Here is a 25,430-nt window from a genome sequence, read left to right as displayed (position 1 = left end):
ATACTAAAAGCCGCGCAAGCTTGTGCGATTGTGTTAAAGTGGATTTAGTCGTTATGATTGCATCGATAAGATAGACTGCTAGACATATAAAGGTCACTGTTTGGGTGGAAACACTAAACCAATTAAGAATACAATGTTATGGGAGGAAATAAGTGAATCATACGGTTTTCAGCATCAGACAATGTTTAAATCGGATTAGCCTTTAAGCAAAAGGCGTTTTGGAATTAAAAACCTAAAGTCGGGCGGATTCACTATGTTTTCAATATTTTTTTAACATGCATATAAGTACCGGAATTGCCTACGCTTTATTTGTTTTAAGTCAATTTAAGGCGCGCTTCAGTCTAGCAGACATACAGTTGCGCTACGTAAACACATATGTACGAATTGTCTTAATATAGCCTCCTAAGATGAGACACATGTGGAAAGATCTACCTTATCAAAAATCATTTAAGCTTGGTCACCTGACTATTACGGTTGTCCACAATGGTTAAATTAAACGGGTGATTAAAAATAGGTATTTAAAGATGGGTATAGTGGACATCGACATGGCTGATTATTCAAACTCTGATATAACTATTACTGTACAACAGAGGATTATGACATCACAAAGACTCTGTGAAAAAACATGCTTATGACGTTGCATGCTTGGCCCACTGATACTCGTGTTGAGTCAGCACGAACGTTTCCTGCCATTACCTATGTGCGCTGCACAACCTATGTAACTGCAACTATACACACACAGAAGATTTAACGACTGTGGGTCAATTAATGTGTTTTGCTGTTGTGAAAGTATGCTGGATACTTTTATACCAAATACCTTTTTGCACAAACTATTAGCCTAAGCTTCTTCGATAACTTGCCGCCTATAATTTGGCCTGCTTTTTTTTATATGCTGACTGCTGGTATGAAACAAATTGTTCAAGAACTAAAACTTCTTAGACATGGATTATAAGTAAACTGAAGTGACTTGGGAAACTGTAGGCGTGTTGTGATGGGACAATAAGCACGATGTCTTACCAAGAAGAAGAAAAGGGCGCTATGGATTCCATCTACATGAGTCCTAGTAGTCAAGGAAAACAAGCAAAACCTTGCATTTTCGATATGTTAGACATGTCGGCAATGCTGGCCACTCCCAGTGATGAAGTAACAACGTCCAGCACAATTGACGATTATCGTAAAGAAGAGACCGCAGCTCTAACGAAAAAATCGGAAGAAACATTTTCGACTTCGAAGCTACTTCAACCTAATCACGTTTCACATTTGACCTTAAAGGAACGATTTCAAGATCACGAAGATTATATAACGGAAAGCACTTATATTGAGGTATTGTGTTGTTGGTATAGTTTTAGTTTTTTAATTAAAGCTCATTACGGGTAATTGTCAGATGATAAAGAGTTGGCAACTTAGAGACACGACTTATGAAGTCTAATAACAAACTATAAAGCAAAATTTCAACTGAAGTATTTTATATTCATTTTAAAGTCAGTGGATGTTTTTAATGACCAGAAACAAATTTCAACGAACTCATAATGAATTAATTGCTTATAGGTTTTTACAATGTTCTTTATAAAATTTTCTATCCAATGCAGCAATTTGGTTTCTCATAGGCTTACAACTTTGTTATTGGTTTTGACTATTATAAACATAAAAGTTGACTTAAACCAATTATATTTACGTATACACAAGTTTATATAAAACAATTTTAAATTGATGCAAATAACTTTTTTGCAAAAGTGTCAAACACAAGCCCGTTGTTTACAGTCGCTCACACTAAATATCTGTTGAAAGGAATTTAAAACGTAGCCTATATTTTCGTATGGGAGAAAACTACAAGTAATACCTGTAACACTGGCTTACAAAGCTATATAAGGAAATGTTCCAAATAGAAAACATTGGCAGCTCTAGGACATAGTGACGCAGAATAAAATGTCATTAAAATGTAGTTTAGTTATATTTTTCTAAGATTTTGCAGTGATTCTAAAGATCTTGCGATTTACCGAGACCAGGTGGCCACAGCTTTTGATGTTTTTATGTTCCGAAGTCCAACGTGAGAAAAGCAAGAGCAATTTATGAATTCGTGCTATGCTTACAGTATGGAAATTCTGCTGTTTGAACAAAACCAATCGCTGTACACCAATAGTTGAAAAAAACACAACATCCTGCCATATCGTTGCCATTTTAGTCACTGGATAGTTTTTTTCTTAAAACGATATCAGTGCAGATTATTTGTAGTCGAAGATATCGGCTATCAGTTGACGATAATCTGCAGACGAACAGGTTTGGCATTATTTTTTGTACCAAATTGGCACCTTTGTTTACCAATATTAGCTTGTGGTGTTTACATATGTCGTAGCTGTGGTCTATATAAATACCCATAACCACGATGACTAAATATCCGTTGAAACTAATTTAAACAAGTTACCATGGTATTTTTTGGATGCTTTTTAAAAGTCACCCGCAAGATTTGTCCAGAAATCAAAATCGAATAGAAATCGTAAGAAATTAATGTGAACAAATATGTTATAGTCCCTTATCTTTGCTTCGGGGTTAGTTTAATTGCTTGAACTTTTGCTGCCAGACAAATAGAAAACGGAAAATTAAAAAAGGAAAAACGCGAAAATATCATACATATGATTGATTTATACACATATATTTTTTTTTATACGAGCCAGTCTTTTAAATGGGTTTCCCCAGAGCGACACAGAAGTGCTCTGAATTAAAAAAATCGTATGTCTGCTGCATAGCTTCTTGTCGATTAGATTTACTACAGACAATTCAATACTCCGTTCGGTCACAGTCCTTACTTCCATTATTTTCAGTAGGAGTTTCTCTTAAGCGCACTCCTATAGCATCCTAAATGCGATTTCTGTGTTTTTAAGCGCAGGAGAAAATGCTCCAAGTATACTGTGTATCACAAAACTATACACTTATGTAATATATAGCACAGGGAATTTTATAAGGTGCCGTCGCTTCCTGATTAATCGTGTAATCTTGCCTCATTATACACCTACAACTCCGGTTCTACCTTTAGTCATTTGACAGCTTTTATTTATTTATTTACAAGGTGACATAAATATGGGGTTTTTCATTGGACAGTTCATTTTTTTTATCTTTTGGCAAATTAAAAGTGTTTTTGGACCTCTTTAAGATATTACAGGAATAAAGTAAATAAAATTTTTAATTAAAAACGATTTTATCAAATTTATCAAGTTTAAAAAATACAAAATTGTTGTCACCATTTACGAAAAGGGGTATTTACTACATACAAATGGTATTTACTACCTATTAAACTTTCCTTTAAACCGCTGCGTTAAAATTAGACAGTCAATAAAAATTAAAAGGTTTAAGTATGACTTACTCTGCCATTTGACACAGAAACAAAATATTTACGCTTAAAATAGTCTCTCACCTTGTAAATTAATCCAACGCAGTTGTGACATTTTTTACCATAGCTGTCTAAGAAGACATTTAATCACAATTAAATGTACCTATATCCTTATCGTACATGTGCAACTAGAACTATATGCTGAGATTGATTTCGCTTTGTACAGATGAAAGCAGGATACTTTAAAATTACAAAAACAACTTATAAAAGACTTGCAAAATTAAAAATGTGAACACCCGAATTAACAACAACTTACAACATTTACCAGAGCGTAACCAATTATACCGGGCCTCAGATAATCATAACCTCATTAATTGTTTCAATGGCAGCAATAGCTCACGACATTTTGCTAAAACAGAGCCTTGTCGAATCAAACCACCCGGCTTAGCAAAATCTACCTTCCATCGTATTCCAGATCTAACGTTTTGACCTCGCGCCGCCGCAACAGTCTCTGTAATACCGGTATAATTTTTCAAGGCTCCGTGTACCAATAAAAAAATACTTTTTAATGAGGCGCTAACGCGTTGAACGCTAACAATCAAGCACAACGACGTTTTGGAGTCAGGAAAAGGGCATTTTCATTTTAATAATCGCCGTGTAAAGTCAGCTAAGGTTCAGCCTAACATGCTCAAAACATGTATGCTTGTTTCTGGCGCTTCAAAAAAACTTGAAGGCATCATTAGAATCCGACGTCGCCTCATCACCATGTGTTATAATCTAAAATCGGCAATCGTTTATGGTACATGCTTAAGTGTTTGTTGTATGCCCGAATTGACGGACTTAATCCCATTCTGGCAGGCAGCGCGCTCTCAAAATCTTAAATCCGCCGATCATGCGGATAAGCGTAGCCAACTTATCGCGAGTTTCGCACAACAAACTGTATCAAACGAAACACGTTGTTACGGCGATGTCTTACATGCTTTCAAAGTTGTCTTGCTTATGCGGTGCATATTTGACGCTGCGATTGGTTAACCCTCCAGCAAGGTCACAAGCTATACAAATGTACAAATGGTAACTGGACGTAAAGTCCTCCGGTCCAACAGTGATATAAAAATCTGACTTATTTGGATATACAGAGTTAATTTTCTGATGGTCAACCGCGTTTGTCCCCAAAGTTAAAAATGGCACAATTGTAAAATATTTGCTCATTTTTTTTCTAGAATTAAACTAAAGCACAATACTACCACGGACGACGTAGTCGTAAGCAAATGTGTGACATTGTACAAAGAAAACATTGAGTTAAAATATTTAATGCAAAATAATTTTAAACAGTTTAAACTACAAATATTTATCCCTTTTTTATTTTTTTTATATATCAAAGAATATACGGCAAAGCCCCTGACAACCCCTTGTGTCCCCCAGGTTGAGAATCAATGCTGTATTCCTCTGATATCTATACCATTCCCGGAGAATGAGTTAATAGATTTGCTGTCGAAACAGCAAAATAGTTCACAACTATATGACTTTTTTCTACTATATGTTGTAAATAAATTATGTTTATTAATTCTGTGATTAAAGTTAAAAACAGCTAGAATGGGAAAAGAGAGAAAAATCCCGGCAAGAGAGACATAATCATAAAGAAGGATAGAGAGAGGGCTGAAAGAGATAAGGTGTAAGAGGAGAGTAAGCAAAGAGAAAAAAGGAGAAAGAAAATAGTGAGTGGGAAAAAAGGGGAGAGAGCGATAAAGATGTTATGATTGACATAGGGTTATCTGGTTTATAATCGCAGGGTTTAATGAGGATGTAAGTATTTATGTACGCAAAGTACCTTAAATACCGATAAACAGTATATCTGCATCGCCATAAACAGTTTTTGCAAGAGAGTGTCCGTAAAAACGCGTGTGTGTTCATCATCATTACATGTTATCTACATAATAAAAACGTTATAAATTTAACTCTCAATGCGTTCAAGTCATGTCATGAAATTGGAAAATACGCAAAATGGTTGCCATTTTTCCTGATGCACCGAAAGCAATATTTAATTACAACAAATTAAGAACTTATTCTTTAATTCCATATAAACGGACGTATCGATGTTTTACACTGGATACGTAAATAGATGTAACTAACTGTGAATAATTAATCTGTCATTAGAAAATAATTAATAATAGCCAACAATGAACGACTATAACTCTGGTCAATTCTCAAGTACTTGTTGTTGGTCATGTGGCGACGACCTATCTCGTGATTATTACATATCATACGCCTCCGCTTGTTACACATTCGGGAAATTTTACTATAGGATTACCTGAGGCGACATCCCTTTTTGACGCTATTGGTGGTAACGACTAACGAGATTTTGCTTTAACCATCCACTACGTAAAATGACGAGTTGTCATACGCTACACAAACAACACTTCGGGGGCATCAAAGCTTATTACACGTCTAACCGCCACCAAAGCATATTTTATTCATTTCTTTACGTTTCTATATAAACATGTCTACGTTAAACAAAAGGTTTTACTTTTTCACAAGCAAATACCATTCTTTTTTTTGCATTTCTATCGTTTGCTTATTTTTTTTATGTTAGCCAGATCGTTCACCCTCTGGTTGTACGGGCAGAATCACTTGTGAAGAGCATATAGAAATACTTCTGTGGTATTTAATCAGTAAACTTCTGTCGAATTAGAAATGATATATATATCAGTTAAATCTCATTTAATAACAAAAAATTAACATGGTGGAAATTTATATGCCAGTTTTAGTAAACCCTTTTGGTATTGACTTTATTCATATGCTAGAAAAAAAAACATACAATCGCTGGTATTTTATATATATTTCGCTCGATGATAGTAATATATGGGAAATATTTTTAATTAAAAATATATTGGAATATTTAGTAAAGGGCATATTTGAAGTAAAATGGAATTTGCCGTACAAAGCAAATTTTCGGTAAAGTGTTTAAGTTCTTAACACAACCTGGTTACAGACACCAGCTTTTTTATGCTCAGTACAAGGTCCAATCGTTGCGGTTACTAAATTTGCATGTAACTTCCTAATTAACCACAAATACTTCAAACGCTAATAAATGATATAGGACAAAAACATGGGACTTTCTGCAGTTTAAATTTCCATTACAGTAATAGATTCGCCCCCGTATGTTTCGCGTAGCCTTACACTGATTATTATCAGTACAAGCTACCATGGCTTAACACATGAAATGACTAAGTTACTAAAAATAGAGGACTTTCTGGCCTTCAAGAATATCGGCAGAACATTAAAGTTAAATTAAAAGTAAATCAACCTGCGACATTCCTACCGAGTCAGATGAAATTGGTTGCGGCAATTATACTAACGATTTTTGTACGATTCGAGCATGAGCGAGTACTTTACACAATTCTTTGTTTACTGTTACATTTCTGTGTAAAAATACTGATTAAAGCCACTGTTGCTGCTATTAAATCGCATCATGAAAATATAGAAAATCTTAGAAAGAACCCTTAACAAACAAAAATTAAATGTGCTGTTTAAACAACATTAACAAACATTCTTTACGTGGCACGCGGTGTGCCACTTCCAACACATCTGATAAGTGCATTGAATAACACCTTGCACAAATAAACAGAACACACCACTATTGTAAGTATTCTAACAACAATTATTAAACGCATTTTTAGCACAATTTAAAAAACCATATACGAAAAGGTAATCTGTTGTAAAACTATACGAAAAGGTAGTCTGTTGTACACATGGTCGTGAAACAAATTTTAAATAAGCTTTGCAACGTAATGCGTCCATACACCTTAAAAGGAGATGTTTTATGAAATATAAAATCAAGTAGTTAACGTATAATTTTGAGACAGAAATGGAATTATAACACTTTATTTCAGGATAGAGACATAATCTATTAAAACGATAGTTTTTAACATGTTTTCCTAACAGTAAAATACTTAAGCTTTTTTACACTACATACTGTAAAATATAATTATCTCGACAGGGCAACAACTTGAATAAAACGTTGGTATAAAAAATCAGTCGCATATGCCACGTAGACCGCCTTCAAACTATTTTAAGTTCGTGACAGTCCTATAAATAGCAACGAGCGATTACGTTGTCATGGATTAATGTTGCACCACCTTGCAGCATCTTGAAGCCACAAGTCCTCATTAGCCCAGTTTCTGGCACCACAGGTTGAAAGAACCTTTGCCAAACATATTCCTTGAGTGCATTAAAGCTAACCGTTACGCACTACTCATGTGTAAGCCGTGGCATTTTGCAAAAATATATCAAAAGTGTAATGTGACTTTGATGGGATTTCAATGCTGTTTTTAATAGAATTTTTTTTTTGACGAATAGGACTATGGTATAGCAGTAAATTTCAGAAATTTGAAATTTACTATTTTAGGTTAACTTTTTAATCTGAAATACCAATGCAAAAATCCGTTGTATAAACACCTAATTTAATGACGTGAATAAAATGCACACTTAAGTTTCTGTTTTAAATAGAATTACTTGACTTAAATCTTTAGCGCGAAAATTACTTGGCTTGACTTGAAAAATTCGCTTAATTTTACTATAATTTTTATTGTAAAACGGTTGGATATCCGTAAAAAGAATATCAAAGCCGATATAGAAGTAAGTATCATTTTCAACGTTTGGAATAACATTTTTATTCATTTATTCATTTGTTGCTGAAAAGAGAGATATTCGAAAACGTTCAAAATGATACCTACTTCTTTATAGGTTTTGATATTCTTATTACGTCTTCCTACAACATCCAACCATTTTGCTCCAAAGTAGGATAGCAATATATGTTGCAATTTTTTCTTTGCAAATCAAAATGTCGCTGAGGATAGGACGAGTTTACAAGTTTTACAGTAATTAAAAAAAATATTTTATTGTAAATGACTTGAGGACTCGACATGTCATGACAGTGACTTTGACTGGGACTTGCTATTGTTCGCGAACGACTTGACTTTGACTTAACTCATTTCTAATAAACTTTTTCATACTTTGTCTGGTAAATGTTAGATTATTTAACAAATGAAAAATACATATTTTCTACGACGAAATAACCTAAAAGTAAAGTTTAAACATATTTTCTAGTACAATAAATTTTTTTTAGAATTTCATCAATTAAAAAAGTTACCGAAAATTGAGAGTTGTGGCATGGCAAAACCCTTTCACAAAATCCGCCTTTGAAGCGGCCTCGCAGTATTTGATGTATGTCGACCAAGCGCTTAACCGATTTGGTCCAAACAATATCTTGAAAACCTTTCTAAATTTAGCGCGCGTCCTTGAAGGTTGTTTGATGACGATTTGATGGATTATGCAAGCGTATACAGAGCTCTCTGTGGGTGGTACGCTGGTTTTAACGTGTTACTAACACAACCGCAAACAGTTGGCACTTCAAATAAACAAAAGTGCCTCATTCACAGGGGAGCTTCAAAGTTTAAAACTTTAACTAAACGTGTACCAACTTTACTCACTTACAAATATCATTTTCTTTGTGTAACTCAATGCTAGCGCTTACTAAATAACAAAAACTGTGTTTCAATTTTCAGGCTGAAGACGCTGTGACGTCACCAACCTTTTTGGGGAATTCCCCCCAGGACTCACCCTCCCGCAAGCCAGCTAGTGGTGGTTTGGTGCGAAATCAAAGCGTTTTGGTGTTGAGAGGCGAAACCGAGTACGACAGTTTTGTAAGGTAAAAATCCTGTAATAGTTAAAAAAGAATACTGTCAAACAATTAATTTCGCATAGTGGTAAGATCGGACATGTTTGACTTATCTCTGTTCATTTTATTCGTCCAGTACGAAATGGTTTTAAGTTGTAGGTTAGCGGAGTCCAACAATATGAGTAAGTATACTTTGTGAGGAGTACGAGTTTTATAGAAGTTTTTATTGAAGCGAGTACCACTAAGGCCAGCAAGAAAACGTATATTACATGTGTTGTATGTTTTATTTAGTGCGTAGTACATTTTTTAGCAAATTAAAAAGCAACTTAATTAACACACTCAACAGAGCACACATTTTTTGATTCAAAATGTTTTTTTTGCTTTTGAAATGTTATTAGTTTTTACTGAAGATCATTTTGTGGGTGTCTTTCGGTAACTTTGGCGAGGATTGCTTTGAGAACTTTCTGGCTATTCTGCGTCCGCAAGAACACCACACACCTTAAACGTTTTCGCGCTTACGTCAATCTTCGAGTAACAGTAATAACCAGTCTGCGCCGTGTTTAACCTAACAAGGCTTTGTTGTATTGACGTTTGGGCCTTGTTTAAGCGTCGTACATAGATGGAACCTATTGATAAGGCGGAGCGTTGCTTACACTTCTCTAATTTACCATGACACACGACCCGGTATAACAACAAAAGCATTTATTTTGCTGCAACCAGGCGATGAAATCTGATCTTAATCGTACTTTGGCAAGTGTGCCTGAAGAAGGCCTGGAAATTGTTTGTTTAATTTGTCGCAAACGGATTTCTGTGCGCAGCGTGCCACACTAAATTGCGCGCAGACGTTTGTTTAACATTAACGAATGACGTATTCTTGTGCTGGTGTTACTCGGGACCCAGACAATCAATTGAAATAATTAGGTTTATGTTTGAAGTTTGGCACTGGCTGCTTTCAATTTTTGTGTCACACCATATCCAGAAGTGTTATACTAACATTCAAAAGTGTCTACCAGGTCCTTGTTATTCGATATCTTTCGCTGGTCTATTTTGTTTTAGTATCAACAAACCGTTACGTAATGTTGTTTGATTTTTCATTTTTCATGCATGCCTCGAAATTACAACAGTGTTTTCAATAAAGGCGGTTCGATTTTTAAAATTTCATTACATATCAAACAAAAATATTGTTACATTTGAAAAGTCTGGTTGTTGATATTGTATATATAATCATCTTAACGGGATTTTAATCAACTTTGCAAAAATTAGCAAAATCCTAAAAACTCGAACTACCCTTTTTTTTAAATAAAAAGTTGTTCTGCGATTTTAAACGTACCTTTTAAAAATTCGTACCTTAAAAAGTCTTGTCTTTTGAAATACATTTGCATTTAGGAAATAAACGGCCAGTTAAGTAAATTGCCACATTGCTATGTATAGAGGTATAAGGTGCGGCAATATTTGCAGTACATTACCCAGAAATATTTCCCTTCAGCTAAACAAACGTGCAAAGGTTCGATGTGCAATTATGGCGACGTTGAGAACGAATTTAGCTCGCGATTTCACGCTTGCTTAACGTGCATCCAAACAATCAATGGACACCTGACTTTACCCCTGTTGAAATTCCCCTTCTAATGTAAAAGGGGACCCATCTAAAGTGTCAGTAAAACTAATGAAATACGTTGGACATTGAATTACAAATTATTTAGAGTATGTGTTATAAGGAACAACTTGTATGAACAGCAACCTCGTGGTTATTTTTTTATGTGTTGAGCAAAGCATTAACGACAACAACAACTACAACAAAAACAACAAACAACAACTACAACAAGTCCTGACATTAACGGTTTTCTTAAAAGAAAAAATGGCTTCCCCAGTCAACATAGAAATAGATAAAACTGTTTTGATGGTTTAACGCCATATACAATGCCAGTGAACAAAAATTGCATATCCGTCACACCTAAATTACTTTTCAAATGTAAGCCGCTTCAACTGTATATAGTTGAGATAAAAACCACAGCATGTGTGATTATGCGATTTGCACATAAAGATTACCAAGAAATGATTTAGACTAGGCAACAAGTATGATACCTGTCCCTTAAATGTGTTTGTTATGTCTTTCCTTATCTAGGTCATCCCGAAATTCTGATCAAACTATTATTATTCCTAAAATGCCAAACAGGCAAGACAGATTGAAATCATGACAAACAAGAACAATAAACAAATTACCAACCAATATATTTTTCTTGCGACGAAACTATCTGTGCTCAATTTTCTAAATGTGATAAATAAACAAAGTAGGGCGTAAATCAAATTTCGGTCTATTTATTGCAACATAACAATTTTTATGTAGCTTTTGTTATTATTTTTAATCATTTTTTTAAATTAATATCAGCTTCTAAACTACGTGCTAACAATGCGACAGGGTCGCACAGAACGATTTGAAAATATTAATAAAATTGATCAAGTTAATGAATTAAATATTACTTATTGTAAAGAACTTTTATACCATCGCGCAAAAATGTCTTTTTTTCACAGAACGAGTCCAGTTAAAAAAATTCTGTGTGTTTTACATTGATCGTAGGCCTATGTGCCCATCAAGCGAAATAACGCGACTCAAATTACAAAAAAGCTCTTTCGAGCTCTGCGCATCAGGGCCTGCCTCTTTTCGCTCCCAAGGATGCTTTGGGCCTCCCGGTGCACCGGACATGCGTACAGTACAACCGCCCTGCCCTTGTAATCCACTTAAGCGTTAGAGATGTCACAGGTTCGGCGATGGCGAGCCTTGATGGGGATAACAAACCTGGATTACATGCAAAAATTCAAGGCAACCCGGGATCTGGTCGCAACCTTGCAAAGACACGACCGCAGACGGAGGCCGTGGTTATAGTGTCATTACTCCACAGTTTGTAGAAAATTCATGGCCCACGGTAATAGGCCTCACTCTCTCAGTAAATTTTCTCTGAACAAGGCTAGGGCTCTGGTCAAGGTTATTGGAAACAGTGGGTGTTTAATTTCGCATGTTTTATATGTCAAACCATTTTACATTTATTGTTTACCGTTATGTCTGGAACATATAAGCTCCAAACACAAATACGCTTTTCACCTTTCTTTGCCGCGTAGAGAATTTAGAAAAGCGTATATTATCTGCGTTACAGGCGAGCTACTGGACCAATGGTTCTCAAACTTAAAAAAAAACGATTCCTAAGCAATTTTTTAAATTGCTCGTTTAAAAAAATTATACACAAAAGAACACATTGTTTTTAATAGTATCAAATAGGGCTGGTGCACTTCCTAGATAGGCTTGTTGACGCCGTATTTATTATTGTAAAGCTAACGAAATTACTTTATTTGAGAGAAGTAATAACGATAAGTTTTAAAACCGTGACCGCACAGCCCACAGTGGCAGCGCAGCAAGCTGTAAACAACACAGGTAGAAACTTAAACGTCCATTGTGAGGTTCGAAATCCAGGAATTATTTGAACACTTTCTATTGGCTAACATTTCTTGACATGGCATTACAACACTGATTTCTAAGGTATAGCCAAATTTGTATCAACAACATACGACCCTTTAAGATGATTTGTATATATGCAAAATGTGTTCCGGTCGTGATACAACATTATAGCCTACTTTAAGGTAATTAAACTAAAACATTATACTTTAAGGTAATTAAACTAAAATATGTTTGACTCAATCGCAGACTTCAGCCATAAGACAGTCGGAATAAGACCAAAATAGGACTAATACCTATACAGTCGTAATACACTTGTAACGTTTTACTGAACGTATAATTCTTTCAACGAGGTTTGCTCATTTTCAGAGTTGACGCCAAAAATTTACTTCTGTTATAGGTTGTCGCCACGCGATAATTTTAATGTGTTTCTTACTTTTTATGACCCCATGAATACAAGCGTTTTGCTGTTTTTTTAAACTCCTCCATGTTCTGATTATTTCACTATTATTGGTGAGGTTACTCGTTTTACGCCCAGGCAAAGTCAAGGCCTTAATCGGATGGTATGTTATGGCTCCTTCAAGCTCGACTATTTTTGTATTACAGTTGCTATGTTTATGAACCCCAAAGATAGACCTTTATTCGCTATAATACTGAAAATAATAACAACACCAACGTCGGAATAAATCACAGTCGGAATAAGACCAAAATAGGACTAATACCTATACAGTCGTAATACTGTCTAGATTGGAATAAGGTCTAAGCCTGTCGGAATAAGACCTAAATGCTCAGAATCAGGCCTAGACGACAGTTTACCTAACCCAAACCCCAACCCAAAGTACATCACTAACTTCCCTATTAATTTCAACCTTTGACCCAAATCCACCCATTACCCACAAATACCCCAAACAGAGCCAAAAATCCGTTGCCCAAAAAGCGGCGCCTCAAATTAAGGAGCTGTAAAACTAGGCCATCCAAACGTCGACACCAAAACGGCCATTGACAGACCGACAGCCCCACTATCGTTCCATACCCTCTTCCTACAGTTTCAGGCGGTATTTGGGCCATTTAGGCCTTATTCCGATGAATTTAGGACGTATTCAGGCTGATTTAGGTCTTATTCAGACGATTTCGATATTATTATGTACTGGACATTTCTGCATATTCGCGATTATTATGTCGTTGGTCTTAATACTATGGTTTTATAGATTTTTTTCTGCTTCATATATTGTGGCTTTTTAGGTCTTATTGCGTGTTCCTAAAAATGGCATATATTTTCAATGAATAAGACGAGAAATACATCAACTTGTTTACAGGCATACCCTTTAAACTAGGGTCTCCAAACCACGGCCCTCGGGCTAAATCCGGTCTGTAGAGGTGATTCTAACGACCCACGGCTTATTTCTTTAATAAAGATAAAGTACAGTTAAAATGTAGTCAAATTTTGATAAAATATTAAACTGAACGACAAACATTTAAAGCTCACAACAGTTTTTGCGGCAATATTTTCATCGTTTAACGATAATCAATTTAATAAAGTTCGACACATTTTTTTGTCCTGCCCGCGATCGTCAGGCCTTACCTTACAGTCATCCGGCCCTTCATGAAAAAATGTTTGGTACCCTTGTTCTAAATCTACAAGATCACAACAAATGCAAAACCGTAACCTCTCCTTTAATACAATGCTGTCCTATTCAACCTCTTATATATCTTTCGCATTAACCCTTTGCCTCTGTATCTCCTTAAGTAAACTAGGCTTTTCTAATTTTAATACAATGTCTTGGACTTGGTAAACACGCCTTAACTGGATTTATATGCATTTATAGCTGCGCTGGTATATATAGCTTGTCATGAAGAACTATTTCTCTTGCACATAACATCTTCTCTTTTTAGGGTTCGAAATTTGCTATTGTTTGTATTAAAAACCATGTCCTGCACCGAATAATTTACCTTGCACGGGCAAAGTGAAAAACAACGGCCGCATAAATAAGCGTTGCGAAACATTTATTGTTAAAACTTTAAAAAGGAATAATTTGACTGAAACACATTCTCAATATTGCAAACATAATATTCTATTACCCGATAACAGTGGTTGTCCAACTATACGTCGGTTTAATGCAGTGTTTCTTAACCTTTTTTACTTGGGGGCGCACCTAGAGACGTATGGAAACATGGCGGCGCACCTTGCGAGCGAAGCAAGCGCAAAATTTTTGAGTTGTACCGGTATTTCTTTTAAATTGCCTGCAATTTTTTTTAAGGGACTCTAGCCTTTAAGACTAAAAACGTTATTTTGTCATTTAAGTCTTATTCCGGTTAATTTTGAACTTATTTTGATATGTATAGGTTTTATCTGGACTATTTTAGGTCTTATTCTGTCGTGGTTCTTACTGCGAATTTGGCGTAATTATGTCGGTGGTCTTAAAGCCTGTACTTATGCTTTATGGTAGTCTATTATAGATTAATTATCTGATTTAGATATTGTTTTATATAATAGGACCTATACATTATTTTTTCCTTTTGCTCGCGGCGCACCTGGCATCCTTCCATGGCGCACCGGTTGAGAAACGCTGGTTTAATGTTTCAAAGGCGTCGCTCAACGATTCCATGTCGTGTCTAAAGTTAATTGATGCTTACATGTATTATGATGCTATGACAAACACCTTCGAATTCATTGTTACAAAAAGCACCAATTGATTCGTTCTATGCTGTTCTGTTAATATATGTGTAAAAATACCCAATATTTCTATCACTGGACACGTTGCAAGTGCAACACATTTTACCCACGACGTTACAAAAAAGTGTTTGGGGACTACTAACCTATAGGCCTAAAACGCAGTGTTGTAAACAAGTCATTTTGAAAGTCCAAGTCAAGTTGTTTCAAAATGTGTAATAACAAGTCAAGTCTAAGTTTAAGTCATCAGTTACGCAAGTCAAGTACCAGTCAAGTCATTATTAGAGCAAGTCATCTCCAAGTCAAGTCAAATAATTGACTTAACTGATTACAACACAAAACGTTATGACTTCGAACTTAAACCAGCTTTTGGTTTGATTCACGTAGAAAAATTTAAAGTCAGTTTAAGTCGAATGAAGCTATGATAAGCTGAAAGCAATTTTTGGCGGATATGGAGTTCTCACGATACCAAGCTAATTCCACTAAGAGTTACAAACCTTTATAAATCCGCATATATTTCATTTATCATTATGGTATAATAACTTCGTATTATAGTGCTAAATCTCTGTTAGACGTCTCACGATGTTTAAGTCTTACACCATACTTACAATTCTTCCGAGTTCTATACATCGTGCTGCAAGCCGGATCTGATAGTTAATAGTCGCGTTTAAATTAGCGATTTGCTTTGTTTGCTGTTAAACCTGCAGGAGGCATGGTAGCCATGCATGAACAGGCGATTTTAAGGCTTAGTCCCATGATTCCGCCCGTCTTAATGCCATGTTTATCTTATTAGATTCGGTTTAATGTACACAAGACTGAAGGACGGTCTTGTTGCTGCTATGAGTTGTAATGCAACCGCCAAGTACGTAGACAAATTTCTCGGAAATGGAAATTTGAGAAAATTTAGGTTAGGCCTAAAGAGCGAATACCACTTTCCTTAACATATTATTTTATTCACATGATTTTGCTTTGCAGCGCTTTGTAACTCTGATTTAAAGTTGGCGACACTTGTAACGTTTTACTGAACGTATAATTCTTTCAACGAGGTTTGCTAATTTTCAGAGTTGACGCCAAAAATTTACTTCTGTTATAGGTTGTCGCCACGCGATAATTTTAATGTGTTTCTTACTTTTTTATGATCCCATGAATAAAAGCGTTTTGCTGTTTTTTTTAACTCCTCCATGTTCTGATTATTTCACTATTATTGGTGAGGTTACTCGTTTTATGCCCAGGCAAAATCAAGGCCTCAATCGGATGGTATGTTATAGCTCCTTCAAGCTCGACTATTTTTGTATTACAGTTGCTATGTTTATGAACCCCAAAGATAGACCTTTATTCGCTATAATACCAGATGCCATTCTATTTTTATCAAGGTCTCTTATAGGCAGACAGCATTGACGCGTTGACTTTGCATTCGCCAATCCAGTTATCTTATACGATATCCGAGATTGTGTATACTTAAGGCTTTACCAACCCTAAAAGCCGATTTGTGTTAGTTAGACAGCCACCCATGCTGTGCATCACCTGCTTTTAAACATTCGATACGCGGGATCGATGTGGCTGTGTTTTAGCTGATCCGTGTTTGGTATTGAGTTACAGTTTATAGACAACATCCTGCAGTGAACCGAACAAATATGGACGTAAAAATGAAGTTGTTTTTAATAGCGCCGTAACCACTAGGATTAGGCTGGGGGGGTTACGGGCCGTGTTTAGTAATTCTAACCTGATTTACAACCACAAAGATTAGGTGGCGTTCTGAATGTCATGTTCTTGCAGGGAAATTTGCAAATCCCAAATGTCACTATGTTTATATGTCGTGTCGGTTTACATTCTTTCTAAAAAATTTAATAACAACTTTCAAGCATCATACAATAAGTCTAAAATTTGGTTTTAATAATTTTGAACTTTACGATAAGTTTTTTGTTCTTAGGATTGCTTAAATGTTAAAAGCTTGTATAAGGTAATACTTGTTGCCCAACTATCGCCATCATTACTGACAAAACAACTCCTTTTATAGCTGCATAATCGTGTTTTTATATTTAGACAGTTCTATATTTAACAATGGTTTAGGTTTAAAATTTTGCATTGTTCCAAGAACGAGTAAACCTGTGTGTAATATCGTTGTCATTCTTTAAGCCTGTATATGCACCTGGATAATGGACTTCGCACAGAAATCGCCTTAAAGTGTAAATATTGTAGCATATCCGATTAAGGTTTCGGCGTAGTTGGATTATACTTTGTTGTTTTTGCGCAACCGAGAACAGAAGGTCAAACAAGTTTAAAGAATGCCAAATCACTGGAGAATTTTCGCATTTCTGTTTCCCTAACGCGGGGGCCGGGAACCTATGGCTCACGATCCATTTAGGGCCCTATTGAGGACGCCATATGGCTCGTTTGAAAATGCAATCTTGCTCGCAAATAAATCTGAGCTAATATTTTTTGAAATGACTTGAATAGAACTCCACGCCGCCATGACCCCTTTCAAACTGTATTTTTTTTAAGTATAATAGCAAAAGTTTCCGCGGTTAGCGCGAATCCTGTTTGTCTTTTCGTGGCTGTTAGCCGGTTTGATGAAATCCCTTTGTATATAAAAGCCCCTGTTCGTACTGTGGCACCCCGTAATTAAATGTTTGCAAACTTAGGCAAAGTATTTTTTCGTGCTTTCTATAGAATATATGTTTTCTTTTTGGCTCATTTCAAAACGGCTCATTTCAAATTACTATTTTTGACAACCCAATATAGATGTTGAAGAATATAATATGACTCTCATGAAAATACAACCAAAAAATATTCGGCTTTTATGACTCTTTTCGCTGTAAAGGTTCCCGACCCCTGCCCTAAGGTATTACCAAAACATTGCTATACGGGTGAAGGTAGAACAATTTTCTTGCAGGAACGTTAAAATTGTTCTTACCGGCACACATGCAAATTTTCAGATATGACGTCACAAGTTTACGTTATAACGAGACGACACAAGTAACCTAAGGAAAGAAGTTGTCATTCGATTTATTTCAAACATTTCTAAACGAAATCTTAGTGTCGTCTTATTGTTACTTAGAAATGCGGCCCCTGATTTTAGGAAATGTCTTAATTGCTTTGAGAACCACTACATTTTTTCATATTGTCGTCTTGTTGTCAATTCAAAAAAATAAAATTAAAGATCGCTGGTTGGAATGGATAAATTGGTTGAAACTATTATATTCTATACAGCCATAGTTGGTTTAGTACTATTTATTATTACAATTGTGTAAACACGTGTCTGCGTGTTTGGGCTGTGACGGCATTTCTCCAAATTTAGAAAAAATGAAAGCGTGATGATCAAAATCATTTTGGGGTTAGCACCACCTCTAAATGCCCGCTAATCGTGGCAGGCCATAGCCAATGCCAGTGCCGATATTATGCATTGTCCACCAAACTTACTTAAATACTGATGTAAGGTATAGATCCTATCTTCGTTGCCTTGCATCGAAACGTGATCCGCGTATAAACAGTCGAAATAATGCACGCTTTGAGCTCGCAGGCTTAGGCAAGCCTTTAGGGCGGGGTATAGGTGCTCCCCGCCCGCCTTGCATTTTCGTACCATCGTCTGTACGTTGGTTATCTTAATATTTTCGTAATTATTATCTAATGCGATCCAGTGGTATCTTTTGGCACGTTTCTTCAGTATTCGACGCAGGACACAAATAGACGATCCGGCATATGAGCAGGGTTTGGTTAAAGTCACCTGGTATTTATCGCATAAATAAGCAAGGTGGCGCGATTTATGCAAGTGAACTGTCTTTACCGCGTGTTTAAACTGGAGACACGAAAAGGTTTTACATGGTCTACGTTAAAACGGATTTATGTTTTTTAGAATTGTAACTAAGCCTTCAACTCCAAAGTCCTTAAAATGCAAATCAATAACGATTTTTAATACAGCGGCAATATCAAACATTCCAACTTCCTACAAATCAGTTTTGTTTTCCGCTTTGTTGTTACCCGCGTGTACCCTTTTGGAAGGCCAAATCGGTGGCGTTGGAAAGCCTGTAAAGGGTCTACCCAAATTAGAGCTTTGTATTTGAGTCTCAGGTCAATAAAAACGGCCCAAAAAGTATTTATATATCAAAAGTAAATACCTTGAAGATTGTAATTTTTATTTGCAAGGCCAACTTATTTAGACTTAAAAATCATTCCGGCGTAATGCTCACCACAATTACGCGCATCACTCAGTTTACACGTTTTAGGGCATCGAATGGCATCAATACTAGTGAAAACGACTTTGAGGCTTTATCTTAAACAATCCTAATTGCTGGCCTTTCTTCCTTATAATTTAATAATAAGAAGTGGTCACTTTCTTCGTTCCGAGTCCGATCATTTTATTTCGCGCGCTTTCTGTGACATTCTCGTGACATTTCGAGTCGCATGTCGTTGTTCCTCAACCTTTCCAGAATTGGAAAAATGAGAAACTATATGTAACCATTGCCGCCTTGAAATTACTACGTTTCAGACATACGTTTTACTGCTTCGGTACACTATACACGGATCTGAAATGTAGCTTGATAATGAATTGAAAAGCAAAAAGGTCGAGTAGATCGACATCATCTTGATTATTAAGACGTTTCGGCACTTAACACATTAACTGAAGATGATACAAGCTCGTATCGAGTGTCGATCTAATCGACCTTTTTGACTTTGCAATTCATTTGTTATCAATTTACTGCTTTTTTTTGCAAAAAATTGGCCACAACTTAATATCTTGAAAGGCATATTTTGTGTACCTGATTATTTAACGTACGTCAATGGTTGCTATTTAAAGAATGCATTGATGTGATTTTCACCAAGATTTGTATTTAGGGTTCCTGATTTGGCGTTGAGCGTGAAATGCCAGTCAAGGACCAGTTTGTATGTGTTGCGTTTTCCGACTGAAATGTATGAACAGAAGCGTCAGGTCACGTTGCTTGTTTTGCTGAAGGCTTGCGTTTACGTATTGCGTTACGCCGTGAACTGGATCGTAGCGTGCGTAACCTTTTCATGCGTAAGGCAGCGCAAAACGTGAGTGTGTTGACCTGTTTTCGTGACGCGTTTGACCCAGAATTATGTTACTGGCCTCTGCTATAACCTCTATAAGTATTTTATGGGGTATGGAGTTCCAATGACATGTTACAGGCAGGGGTCCGATAAGCAAAAAGTTATTTATAGATTTAAAGCCACTCCCTAATCAAAACGTACAGGCAAAGTATTTTTTGGCCTAAGAAAGCATTTTTTTTAATATAGAAGAGCCTCGTCCGCATTGCCTTATCAGTCTCGATGATCAAAACATAAACGCTCGAAATAGAACCTTGGTTGCCCATGTCAAGCTACTTACCGCAAAATTGTAAAATTTTTAATTTATTCTGCGATGTATTTAATGTACAAGTCAATCGGCATAAGTGTATGTTTTATTAGGTTACAATAAATTTATTAGCAAACAGACCAACATGCATGTAAAATGGTAAAAAATTGATATAACATTTATCTTTAATGTTAATAAACAATAACGGTCTTGGAGCATTTAGGTTGTAGATGCGGCAACAAATATTTAGCGGATTGCTGCGAATACCAGGGGTGGCTAAATCGAATCTCGCGAGCCGCTCGACAGGTTCTATTGCTTTTTTTGACACTGTGATGGCATATATTTTAAAAGTCTTGAAGTTTGAATAAAAATTCGCTTGCCTATACGCAAATTATGTTAGGTTTAGCCTAAACACACTACTATTAGTGTGCAACATTTATAACAAATCTATCTGAGCAAAGGTATTATCGTTTGTTCGTGAAGAAACAGGATAATATTCATTTCGCCCAACTTTTGCAGTCATGGTCTCTGACTATTTAAACTGTTGCTACCAGGCATGGTAATATAAATCAAAAACTTGGCGGCTTGAATAGGTTGCCGAAACGTTGGTTATTAATTACAATTACCAGAGGAGATGGTCTCTGACAGTTTGCCACTCCAGCCATATACGATGACTTTAAAAAAATGGTCTTCTGAATCAAAATTCGGGTTAGGGTAAAGTTTTAAATAAATACCGCCAAATGTTAAGGAAATGCTAAATGCGTCTGGCCCACCGTCGTTGAACCACGCCTAAAGAACACGTATTAAATATTTGTTTTTTTTTTTTAAAAAGCAAACTGCAGGATTTTCTATTTTAGTACGACATAAACCAAATTTTGTTGTTATGCTTGCGGCAATACATGCGAAAAAAATAAACTCAAATCGTGTTCCTGTCTAAATAGGTTAAAATCGGCCGGATTAGTGTCACTATTCCGCGCATGTCAAACGTGGATTTAATTAGAATTATGGCGTAATCGTTTTTGCGGGAATATGTTTTAAATGGCAATTCCGTTCTCTGCAGCTTGTTTGACATTTACTTCCAAATATCCCAACGTCGTTTACTTTTGGATTTTCAAGGAAGCTATGTACTTAATGCACGATTGACATTTTGATATTGCAACCTTAGCTTCTTGTCTTATCACATTTTCATGAGGGATTTTTCTATTAATTACAAATGAGAGCGCTCGCTTAAAAAAATATTTCCCGATCATGGTCTCCACACCTTAAAACATTTTTAAATTGACGTAAGGTTACCGTAAAAAGAACAAGTTGCTCTGTGGAACATGCATCGCCAAACCCTACTGTATACTTTAATTGCTCAGCAAGTCCAATATGGCGCCTCCAAAGATCACTTATCGTATCAATCAATCGTCTGCAACGTACCACAATCTTACAGTGCAAAATTTGAGGGCTTCTGCAACTGGGTACAGCACACGGCCAAAATCGGTAGCTCTAAGATTTATTTACGCGATCTTATCTATACAATGCGACGCAGTCGTGACATTGTGACGTCATAATCATACATGCGGTGGCCTTGTACAACCATATCGTAAAACTTTCATCTGTTATTTTTGGAAGATCCGGTTACATAACCGTTATAAATGCGCCAGTACGGGCTATTTAAAAATACTAATTATATAATTACAATCCTTTGCTTTATAACTTTGTTTTCATGTGAAGTATAATTATAGCATAACATCGCAAAATTGTTTTAGCACAAAACCTTTCATTAATATTGCAATAAACAGCAAATCGTTAAAAATATGTCTTTGTTTATGGGGCGATGATATTTGTAAGACAATGAGCACTAGTTGAGAATTTTTTGAAAAAGCAATGTAATTTTCTTTAGCGTTGCAAACAAATAATAATGAAGTGATTTAAATCACAAGTTATTTACTAAATACCACAAGTCCAGGTTGCATATTTTAAGTTACAATGCAAGTAAGACCCGAGTCCAAGATTCAAACAAATCTATATTGCAAGTAAAAATATTTATACAAACAAATTACGTAAATAAAATTATATAAGCAATTTCCACTTTGCAACACTTGTTTTGCATAAATACTTAGAAGAAGGTTAACCGCTGGGTTAGGACTTTGGAATTGTTTGGTTTGAAGTAACATTGATTCGTATCTGCGGTGTTGTCCAACAACGTAAGTTATTTAAAAGACGATCAGTGCCCACAAATTACGAGCAATTTTTTAAAATTTAAAATGCAAATATATTTTCTGAAAAAACAACTAGTCGGCCAATCAAGGATTCCTATTGAAGCAAACCAAACAAAATTTGCAGTTTCTACCTCAATTCGGCGTTTACTGCTACACATGTGTACTGTTGTCGTAGGTCAGTGCGGTGCGTATATGGATGAATTTAACGGCACATTAATTATTATCTTATAAAAAAGGGGGAAATATACACGAGCCCGCAGAACTCACCCGCAGTGGTTTATTGATCAGGTTCAGCTCGAACTTTGTTTTTGATTAAAATAGTTGTAAATCTATATTTCGGACAAATGTTCCAACAAGTATTTGCTGTGTATTTTTTTCTGTGGTGGGGGTGCACAATTATGTTTTCTTGGTCTGCGTTAATGGTGTGATATGCTGTTTATCCTGTATGTATTTCACTAAACTTTTCGCTTTTAGTAAATTTTCTGAAATAAACAATTTTTTGGTATAAACATTTTTTTTAATCTGAAATAAACAGTCTTCTTTTAAAAAAAAACACTTTTTATGTCTGTCTGTAAATATTTCTTTATACCCCCAAAAAACTCATTTGCATTCCACCGAACGTTAAATACCAAAAATATATCTTGATAATTGGCTGACAACACCGAGCAGTCCTTGATACAATACCACGTTGTTAAATCAAAGTTCCTATTAAGTCAAAAAAATGTCTAAAATTTACCTCTTTGTCAGTCCAACAATAATTCCCCTAATGATAAGATACGGCAGTCGTATCCCTTTGACTAATGTTGTTGTTTTTAGCGTGCCCGTCGACACACAAGACGAAGCATCTGATGGAATTTATACAGTTCCGTCAAGCGTCTCATCCCAGCAAACACCAACCCATCAGGTATACTCAACGCAACAGTCGTATAAATAGCATACCACCTGGGTAAATGAACACACCATACCTAAAGTGTTCGGATTTTAACAGTTTTACAGGCATCGCGAGAAAATAATGTGAAAAAACACCTTAGGATAAAAATGCATTCTGTTAGCTTTGCTGAACCATACATAAGGGTATAGTCGCTTATGAAAATGTGCATTGTGTTTCCATTGCTTGTCCTGATTTAATAAACTTTTTCGAACTGACTTTTTCTCTGGCTTGTTTGGCGCCTGTTTTTTAATCGAAACTGATAAAACTCGAATTTAGCCTGATTATACTCAATTTGTGGTTAGGCAACGTTGCAGTCAGTCTAGACAGGAGTTTGTTTTGCTTTAATGACAACACGGCTCACTATACCCGCCCTGGTTGTTGTTGCAAGACCGTGGTTGCACGGTTACTTTGGAGCAACCCCAACGACGCAAAAATGGGTTTGTCCCTTTAGAATTGAACTCGTATCACACAAAATTCCACAGCTAAAGGAACACTTTACAATTGTCTTTAGACTTCGCCTATGTTACTTAACGCAAAAAAATGGAATGGTTTCCTAAAATATCAAGTTTTGCTACTCATCGATTACGTCAAACAATCTACCTAACTTTAAAAAAATTGGTACATTCAACGTTGATAGCGCTACGTGTTTGTATAAATGTTTCACACGAATATGTTCAAAATTTCACCCTTTAACTTCGCGTTATTTCTGTAAAAATTATTTTGCTTTTGTTTAAGCATTTTTAACGGGGAACTTAAGATTCAATGGGGAAAAAATAATCACCGTTTTATTTTATTTAAAAAGCTTTAGAATAGCTAAAATACATTTACAAAAATTGGTTATATAAGATTTTAAACTCTGTGCTCGATGTATCTTGTTTATCTGTTAAATTAAAACTAATCGTTGTTGAAGCGACGTCAATTAGCGTGTGGCCGTGTGTTCCATAATTTCCTGCGAAAAAAGCTTTCGACAATGTGTGCAAGTGTGAACAGTAAACCGCTTATTGTCGCCTAAATTTTTAAAGGAATAATCTTAAGTTAATCATAGCTTCGGGTTGTCGAGTCAACTTTTTCCTTTTTTAGAAATCGGTTCCTAGTGATCTTGCCGACAATAGAAGCAATGCGGATCCAGATCCTTCCACAGTTTACTTGGACCTCGAGTCGAACCAAAGTAAGTTTCCTGTAATTCGTGACGTAACAATCCTTATCGCTTCCTCCCGTTGTGCATTCAAGCGTGAAACAATGCAACGGTGCCGTTCACAAACCGATTGCTAACTGTTGTCAAATTTGCATGCGAAAGGTTCGGCCGACTCAGTTGATTTGTCAACGAAGTTCGTGACGTCATCAGCAACACATACGGGATTAGCGACGACATTGTCAATGGGAGGTAAACTGACCAGCCAGAACAAACGAGGCAAGAATAAAGATAATCAGGTTGGATAGATTTCAGTTACATATCGGCTACATACTGCCTGAATTAATGGTTTTTGACATTGGGTCGGCTTTCCCTTGAACGTTTTAAGGGAAAAACCGATATTGAACTTAAGAACAATATCAAGCAAAACGTTGTTTTTGATCGTATAGGAAATATCTTTTATTTTATTTAAAAGATTGTTTAATCAAGTATAAAAAGTCTTCAAGTGCCACAAAATTTAACTTTCAGAATAGGACGAATGGCCCTGTATATTTAAATGGTCAAGTTTGGTTTGATCATGACATGTGCTAAAGCGGGGGTCGGCAACCTTTTTTCCAATGGCCTTAAAACAACAACTGTTTATCAAAGGAAATTTATTACAATTTTTTTCAATGAACTAATTAAATGGCATACATTTTTTTGAAAACTTTCCTGTCTGAACATCAAAATAT

At 35.8% G+C, this 25,430-nt stretch overlaps 1 protein-coding gene across 1 annotated transcript in view; it reads left to right on the top strand.

The window, feature by feature from the left end:
* The first annotated feature begins 1,008 nt into the window (after positions 1–1,008).
* Positions 1,009–25,430, top strand: part of LOC146136124 (uncharacterized) — a 32,362-nt gene continuing 7,940 nt past the window's right edge. Inside the window, exons 1-5 of the mRNA XM_083396165.1 lie at positions 1,009–1,323; positions 8,890–9,032; positions 23,453–23,540; positions 24,648–24,735; positions 24,865–24,998. Of these exons, the coding sequence (XP_083252291.1) occupies positions 1,009–1,323; positions 8,890–9,032; positions 23,453–23,540; positions 24,648–24,735; positions 24,865–24,998 (768 nt within the window). The remainder of the gene's footprint in view (positions 1,324–8,889; positions 9,033–23,452; positions 23,541–24,647; positions 24,736–24,864; positions 24,999–25,430) is intronic.

The sequence above is a fragment of the Ascidiella aspersa genome, chromosome 8 (assembly GCF_963924565.1).
Source record: "Ascidiella aspersa chromosome 8, kaAscAspe10.2, whole genome shotgun sequence".
In the NCBI taxonomy this organism is placed as follows: Eukaryota; Metazoa; Chordata; class Ascidiacea; order Phlebobranchia; family Ascidiidae; genus Ascidiella; species Ascidiella aspersa.
Note: the sequence above shows the minus strand (reverse complement) of the source record. Positions and strands in the feature narration are given on the sequence as shown.